At 33.6% G+C, this 9,069-nt stretch overlaps 1 protein-coding gene across 1 annotated transcript in view; it reads right to left on the minus strand.

The window, feature by feature from the left end:
* Positions 1-9,069, minus strand: part of LOC108769005 (uncharacterized) — a 22,384-nt gene that overhangs the window by 5,791 nt on the left and 7,524 nt on the right. The window contains exons 5-6 of the mRNA XM_018519737.1: positions 4,845-5,077; positions 4,404-4,738 (exon numbers count right to left, since the gene is read on the minus strand). Coding sequence (XP_018375239.1) covers positions 4,404-4,738; positions 4,845-5,077 — 568 coding nt within the window. The remainder of the gene's footprint in view (positions 1-4,403; positions 4,739-4,844; positions 5,078-9,069) is intronic.

A 9,069-nucleotide genomic window follows, 5' to 3' on the forward strand; every position in this document is an offset into this window, starting at 1 on the left:
TGTGATATAATAATTTCATTTAAGAGGAATTTAAACCATTTGAATTGGAATAGGAAGATTCTTCAATAAGTATACGTATACTTAGGTTTCATTGCATAACAATTAAAGATAGTACCATTTGGATTAAGTAAATAATAAAGATAGTATCACTTGAGTTTTACTTTTCATTTTGATAGTAGAATTTAACTTGGCGCCACAGTTATTGATATCAATCGTTCGTACAAGTAATACATACCATTAGATTAATATTCATTATTTATTTAATTTGGTATGGTATAAAGAAGCGAAATTTAACTTGGCGCCAGTTCTTGATATCAAATCTTTTATAGGGATGATACATATCATTAAAGTTAATATTATTTATTTATTTTGGTATTCGAATTACATGGAATTTAACTGGGCGCCAATTGTTGATATCAAATCTTTTATACGAATGATACATATCATTAGAGTTAAATAAATTAAGAAAAAACTTAAAGTTACTATTATTTTTTCTTTAGGAGGAATAAAATGGTAAAATTTAACTTGGCGCCAGTTGTTGATATCAAATCTTTTATACGAATGATACATATCATTAGTTCTACTAAACAGCAAACGTGATTAGTCATCAGTTTCACGGCCGATTAAGTAATTGGTGAAACTAGCCCAAATGGTGATTCTTTACGAGAAGCACACACGCTTAGCGCTTTTTTTACCTTTTTTTAAAAAGGTAAGTTTGTATACGATCATATATACAAAGGTAATTTAAATACCGCCATCCCCATCGTTTTATAATTGTGATATAAAAATGTCATATGTAATAAACACAAGTAATATTATATTTTATTCCTCCCGCAAATTAGCTAATTATTATTATGTTACATGCTTTTTTTTCACGAAATTCATTTTTAGATATTATTAAAAATGGGACTCGTCGACTTTATCTCAACTGACTATTAAAAACTTTGTTTAAAAAAGGCTATTAAAAACTTTGTTTTTGAAATTTAACTTGGCGCCAGTTCTTGTAATTATTACAGTAATATGAATTTAACTTGGCGCCACAATTGTTGATATCAAATCTTTTATACAGATGATACATATATTTTGTGATATGATTTTCATGTAATAATTTTTGAAGGGGAATAAAGCCATTATAACTTGGGTTGGAACAAAGAATTTCATCAAACAGCAAACGTACTTAGTCATCAGTTCCACGGCCGATTAAGTAATGACGTTGGTGAAACCGGTCCAAATGGTGGTTTCCACATGAGAAGCACGCACGCTTAGCGCTTTTTTTACCTTTTTTTAAAAAGGTAAGTTTGTATACGATTAAATAGTCTTTTATACAGATGATACATATATCATCAGATTTAGTAAATTTTGTGATACAATGATTTTATGTAATAATTTTTGAAGAGGAATAAAGCCATTATAATTTAGGTTGGAATGTATCATATACAAAGAATTTCATCAAACAGCAAACGCGATTAGTCATTAGTTCCACGGCCGATTACCATAAGTAATGACGGTGAAACCGGCCCAAATGGTGGTTTCCATACGAGAAGTACGCACGCTTAGCACTTTTTTTACCTTTTTTTACAAAGGTAAATTTATATACGATTAAAGTTACTATTACTCATTAATTATAACATGTCACATCGTATATGTGACAATGTTGCCATCGCTGTTTATCACGGCCGTAATGTGTGGTTGATCACGTTCGAATGTGCAATGCTGCCATCGCTAGATTAAGTCAAAAGCTCTCTATTGTCGAAAAATCGAGATGGACATTTTCTCCTGGTCGACGATGATAATAATAATAATGACGACGACGTTTCTTAAAATTATAATAAAAATCAAAATATCCGGACTTTGCGTCGCGACATCTCCGCTCGTAGGGCACATAAAAAAAAATAAAACCACTTTTATCATATAATCCGTGTGGTGGCTATCGATTGAGCATACATAGAACGTGATCGGTTCAGCCGTTATTGAGATCCGATAATCTCGATCTGCCGCAACTCGTCGGTTCGCGTAAAGGAGGCACACTACCAGTGTCTCCAGATACATTATTATATTTATATTAAAATATAATTTTTATTGTTACAAGTATTGTAAATAACATAAAAAGTATGATTTTATATTATTCTGCGCGTTCCGCTTCCGCTTATTCCGCTCAATGGGACATAAAGGATTTAGGAAAAGCGTAAGAAAGAAAACAGAATGGCTGTGATTCGTTGTGTTGATTCCGCGAGTTCCGTTCTGTTGCCAATTTCTGCTCTATGGGACGGCACCCAACAACGAGATTCTGAGAGGAGATAATTCCGCCCGGAGGCGAGGAAATCGTTCCCACATACCGAGGCCTCTACCGAGACATTACTATTCTGCGTAAGAATCTGTAAAAATTAATTTGATTAAAGCGTTTCAACTCTTGTAATTCCATGAAATAAATATCGGTTATCGCGCACCAATCATTGCCCGCAACGCGCGTGTCGCCCTTCGCTCGAATTCCTGCATGAGATTTCGGGCGCTGAAGCTAAAAATATTGTTGTAGCCCTAAAGCTACCACGAGTAAACCTTGCATTTCGGCATAGCAACTAGCTAGCGGAAATGCAAAACAGCAATTATTCCTGAGCCTTGCATTTCAACATAGCAACGAGCTGCAGAAATACAAGACTGCAGATTTGGCAATCCACGCGTGAACGACGTCCATCGCTGGGCACGACCAAATATGGTCATATCGATCACCAAAAGGCGCGGTAATGAGACACCACGCACTTCTTTATATTCGACCGCCTAATCGCCGGCCGGGAGAGTCTCGCACGAAAAATGAATCTACAGGTACGTTATGCGCGTCGCGAGCGGCGAGTATCTTATTACATACGCGATACCGGCCTTAACTAACTATCATCGCGAGCGCGAACGACAAGATATAAATAACCATAATTAAACGAATGATCATAACTATTAACGTAAAATAGTATTACTACACACTAAAACTGAAAGGGTAAACGAGTGTAAGCAAAAAGGGGGAAATTGTTTGAATAAGTGTAATAAGAGGGGAAATCTTTATAATAAAATTGTGAAAAAGTAGTTAAGTGTTGTTTACTCATCGCCCTTCGTGCACCTTCCTCAACGCTCCTCGTGGGTCCTAACCCTTAAGGCAGGCCGAAAGGAACAACAATATTATTACTATGCAGTCCTGCGACATAGTCATTTTTATTTAGTTATCATTTTCTTAATCGTTGTACTTTATTCAGCCGAAATAGTATAAGTGAACGCGTACTAGTATAAGCGAGCGCCAACCAATCAAAAACCGGGGAAGGAGCGGCGCAGACCAGGGAAAAGGACCTAAAAATTAAACTAATAATTTCAAAATCTTATTAAATAACAAGAAATTGATTCAATCTTTCGAAATTACATTAAATTCGTTGCTTCTGTGCCAAATTCCAGCTTGATATGATCAATATTTTTATGAGAAATTCAGTACTCAAATTTGTCACATAGTTTCCAATTCCTGGAAAATCGTAGTCCCTACTTCCTCCCGACTCGCGAGCACCACCGACTGGCGCCTATATAAACGCGGCGAAAATCGAATCTCGCAATTATTTTTCATTCAGCCGAACCTTTGTCCGGATCGGGACCTGTCGAAGAGCAGAAAATTTGGAATATCTCGCTATATAATATAATTCTAAAAAAAAAAGTATCCGCCGCGTCGGTAGATAAATTGCTTTTCTATAGAATGACAAAGAAAGATAACCGCGCAGGTAGGCGGGTACAGATCACTAGAATATATCAAAGATTGAAGATCGACGCTACAGCCCCTTGTCGTCGAAACGCCCTATGACTGTCTCACGTCAGGTCTCTAAGGCCCCTAAACCGCGGCGACCCCCTCGAGTCGTCTCAAACGTCTCCGTCAATAATTGGACAATAACTCGTGTGCCGGCAGGATATGCTAATACCAAAATGAAGTTTAATGAATACTCTAAATTCTGAATAATTAATAATCAATAATGCTCAGAAAACTTTGTATTGATTTACAAAAATATACAATTCCAATATGATAATTCAAATAATTAATATTAATTCTCAATAAATTCTATTCAATTTAATATTCTTAAGGAATCCTGTAACATGCGATACGCCTGCGCTTGAAATCTCATGATTTGCTGCTCGGCCTGAGATTCGCTTCCACTCTGATCGTACTTCCTCTACTCTAATAAACAATCCCGCCACTCTTCCAATCCTAGTCACGCCCGCGCATCGCGCCGTACAGTCTGTCTCTCTAGTCCTAACCCGGCAGCGCGACACGGCGAATATAACGCAATCTTTCTATCATCGCGCAATTTCAATTCTCACGCATAAGAAAAAATAAAATGTTATACACCGCCGGTCGAAACAATATTGTTAGGAGATTGTTCTACCTGAGATTTCCATTCGGGACTCTTCCTCGTTGTTAGTCACATTCGTTGTCAAAGTTGAAAGAGATTTGTGATTCTCATTACGAGAAACATTCAGCATCGCGGACGCCGCCTCGGTAATTTTGGTATCGATTATATCTTTGGTAACTGTGATTTTCGAACATTTCGATGAATCTTGGAACTTGTCGGATTGGCCAGCACGAGAAGATGAATCAGGACTATAGTTGTTGCTGCTACTAACGTTGTTGTGTTCGGATATTGGTTCATTAAAGTTCTGAGCATCAGTAGCAATCTTCTTGGACACATCCATAGTAGTTTTCTCAGGATTTGTCAATTCGCTGTTATACGAATAAATTTGATGAATTTGCTATCGATTTAATTGAATCTTTGCGCCAAAAAAATTCATCTCCTATGTTAACAATTAAATCAATTTGCTAAACTTACTTCATGTGGATTTTTACAAGTTGAACGTGTCTCGATTGAAATGGGGGGCTAGTTGCTGCATCGCACGAGAATTCGTAGCTCCTAAGAATCTTTCGTCTGAGCACATAATTTTCGAGGGCTAAACGGCTCACCACATCAACGTAGCTCTCGCCGCAAAAATTCCCGACACTCTCTTGCAGTCGCCGGAGCTCCTCGCGCGATGAGTCCAGAGCCGAGCGCAGTGACACGACTGTCTACACCATGAAGACAAGCCGAAACTTTTTAACAAACTAAAAACTTTTTATTTTAACGACAGATGTGTAGTAATAAAAAATTCCAACCTTATATGTTTCAATGATTTCGTTAAATATATAATCTACAGCAGATAATTGAATACGAATACACTTCTTTTGATTCAGATACATACTACAGTTAGAATTTAATAAACGAAAAGGTTTAAAATCTGCAATAAGAAATAATTATAACTAAAATCTAAAATCTAAAAAAATTTCAAAAAGTTTATATATGAGTCCCTGTAACAGAGTCTGGTTACGAGATAACAAACTTTTGATTTGCCCATTGTTTTTGTCAATAGATTAATAAAATAACACAAAAAGAGATAGTACCTTCTTTCTTGGGGTGTCCAACCATATTATCTAGATAATCAATTCAAGGATAATTTTAGGACAATCCAGGTAAAAATCTTGGTTTTTCCAGGTTAAAAACAATAAGAATCTCATTGGACATTTGAAAACTCAACAAATAGGAAATACTAGCCAAACGGTCAAAGCTAGATATTTTAATGTTTAAATAATTAATATAAATTACTGTATACTAAAGAGCCTCATAGGGAGAGAGTGGCAAACTGCATCCACGTGACTTGGTCTCCTCTGATTGGACACAGTCGTCAAAGTTTTATAGGGCATTCATGGATGCAGAAATAGATTAGAGAAGAGTTGAAAAAATGGCAGTTTGTTATTTTACAACTTGTCAAGTCTTTATAAGTGATACAAATTATTAATCTTAGAAGTATATGTATACCTTCCTCTATTGTACATATAAACATGAAATAAAATTACGAATTTCAGATATCTGTGTATATTACGAAATGCCTACCAGGTGCAATGCTCCGAGATGCACAATTCCAATGAAGGATACTGCTGCTAAGATTTGATCAAGATTCTAAATTGAAACAAAAATATGTTGATGCTGCAGGACTTCCTGATTGGAAACTTTTAAAATCAGCTGTACTGTGTTAGTATTGAAACATGCATAAAAATGTTTTATACTATAACTCCCATAAACACCTACAAAAATAACATCAATGTTATAATTTCTCATTCAATATCAATATATTAAACTCAATATAATGCGAGTGTATGTAACAGTTACATAATTGCGTGAAAAATTATAATATATTGATATTACGTTAATAAGTTAGTGGACAGATATTTTTCTGTAATACATACCTCTTATTTTAAATTTATTTATATTTCATCAAAATTATTCCGTACTGGTAACAAAAAATTATAAGGAAAGGTGTCATACCAAGTTTGTTTTATCTGTCCTACCAACTATCATTAACATAACATCAATTTGTTATTATTTTTCACGCAACTATGTAATCGTTACATAAGTACACTCGCATTGTATTGAAGTTAATATATTGGCTGCGTTCGGGAACGTCGCTCGGATGCCTCCGATGCCTCGGATTCATCATCTATCCTTGTTTAACATTAAATGTAAATCAGGCTGAAATGAATCTAAATTCAAAATTAATATATAAAATATTAGACTAAAAAAGCCATTTAGACAGATGTTATTCGCTAAAATTATTATTCAAAATGAATACATACATTACAATTTCATACGACGTTTCGACCCTACATGTGATCTTCAGCAGTAAAATTAATGTTCGTGCTAAATTCTTCTAAATCTTGCTATCGGTCAATGTATATATTACAATTTACATAATGAAAAGTGAGTTGTTTTTAATAACTCCTATATATTTTTCTCAATAAATTATTCTTGATCACAATCCATGTCAGTGATACACACGTAAAAAAAAGCCTGTTGGAGTTTCACGGTTGTTATTACTTCCAAATAGTTGTTACTCAAAGTTGTTGTACGCACGGGTTACAATCACATTTATCCATTAGAGAATATCAATTTTCAATTCTAACGTTAAAATGTAAATGTGCCCATGCGCGCACATTTAAATAAATTTATTGCATCTGCACGGTTCCTGCACGGCACATGTGCGTATTGTATATACATACAAAAATACTTGTCGTTTCATTATATATTGAATCCTGATAATGTAAACACATTTTATAATGTACCTTTTAATATTATAACATGTACTGCGCAAAGTGTACAATGCAGGTTACTTTTTATAAGTAAAAAGTTTTATACAATTCCAATAATATAAACGTAACTTATCCCAAATAAACCCAAATAGCAATGTGTCTGTCTTGTTGTTTGCCAAATATGCATTGCTAGTATGTGTAGCTACTAGAATTGCAGCAACTGAATCCTTATTTGTAGGTAATTTGTTGCCTTCACAATATGACAACTTTGAGTAACAACCAGCAATTTGCTGACAATTTTAAAAGCATCCTCAAAAATGGTGATTTTTATGAAATGACACGTTATTTTTTGTTATATGTCATTTGTAAATAAAAATTTGGGCAAAACAAAATAATAAGATTATTTAAAAATAATTGTAACAATGGACGAAAACTATATGCTTATCCCCGCCTGACAATCAGTAAATAACCATAAAAAGTTATAAGAGGTACGTGAAAAGTTATAAGTCTATTTTCACTTACACGTACCTTTTATCACTTTTTATGGTTATTTACTGGCTGCCAAGGGGGATAAGCACACTCTTTATTTACAAATGGTATGTATATAACAAAAATAACGTGTCATTTGTTGCTTCTGACATCGCAATTCAATATGGCTATGTTCAAAAGTCCTAATATCCTGTACTTTACTATTACTGTAGATATCCCGGAGTGTCGTCTTTCTCAAATTTTCACAAGATTAAGTAATCTTCATTCCGTGCTTATTAGGATTTCTCAGATTTATTTTCATCGGTCCAAAAAATTTGTTAATTTTTTTTTAAGTCATTCGTATTAATTTAATTTAATTTAATTAAAAAAAAATATTAACTTACTCTTGCAACCCTGATATTATTTAGTGTATATTTTAATAATATGTTGAATAAAGATTTTATAATTTTTTTCTTAAGGAAATAATTATAATAAATATTCATAAATATTAATCATTATTTTCTAAATATATATATATATTTAGAAAATAATAATCAATATTTATGAATATTTATTATAATTATGTGGTCTAAGATGGGAGAACAAAGCTCTATGAAAATTTTAATCAAAATCTCAATTGTAGATATTCGAGATAATAGTGCAGAACAATTTTATTATTTTAATTTTTTGATCATTTTCAAAAATAAATCGTGACATTAATACAGTATCGTACATGTTATCTAAATCATCTTTTTTCATATTTTAGCTATACTTTATATTTTATATTTTTTATTTCATATGTATCTCATATGGCAATAAGCGTGCTAAATACCGACATGCGACATATCGACAGGATTCTATTACAGCGCTTCGCCACGATAAAAGGCTGAACAGGCGTGGAAAAGTGATATTTTGACCAGTTTTGACGACGTGTGCACGGTGCCATTTCGTTATTATTTGTTGAATTGTGAAAATGTGACTTGTCTCGTACTTATCAAAGTCTTAATTTTCGATAAAAATTAAAGTTATCTTGAAATTTTATACGTAAAAGTGTATATTTCACTCGTTTCAACAGCTGTTAAACCATGTGTTTCTGCCAGAATATAGCCTCACTTTACGAGTCTTTTACGACCATTTACTGACTATCAAGGGAGAAAAGGACAGTTTTCATCGATTTTTAAAAGTGTTTTAAAGCGAATCCATCGTTTAATTCATCCAAATTGTCTCTGTTTACAAATGGCATCGTGCGTAAATTAACGTGTCATTCCTCGCTTCTGACATCACGATTCCAACATGGCCGCCGCAACTACTCAGGGGCCTTAAGTTAATAAAAAAAAGTAATTGAAAAATTAAAAGTTAAATTTTTTTCTATTTTATGATTTCAGAGTCTTATAAATAACGGAAATGACAAACATATACTTCATTTAGAATATACTCTATATTTTATTTAAACTTTTTGTTTATATATA

This window comes from Trachymyrmex cornetzi, unplaced genomic scaffold (genome assembly GCF_001594075.2).
Source record: "Trachymyrmex cornetzi isolate Tcor2-1 unplaced genomic scaffold, Tcor1.1 scaffold836, whole genome shotgun sequence".
In the NCBI taxonomy this organism is placed as follows: Eukaryota; Metazoa; Arthropoda; class Insecta; order Hymenoptera; family Formicidae; genus Trachymyrmex; species Trachymyrmex cornetzi.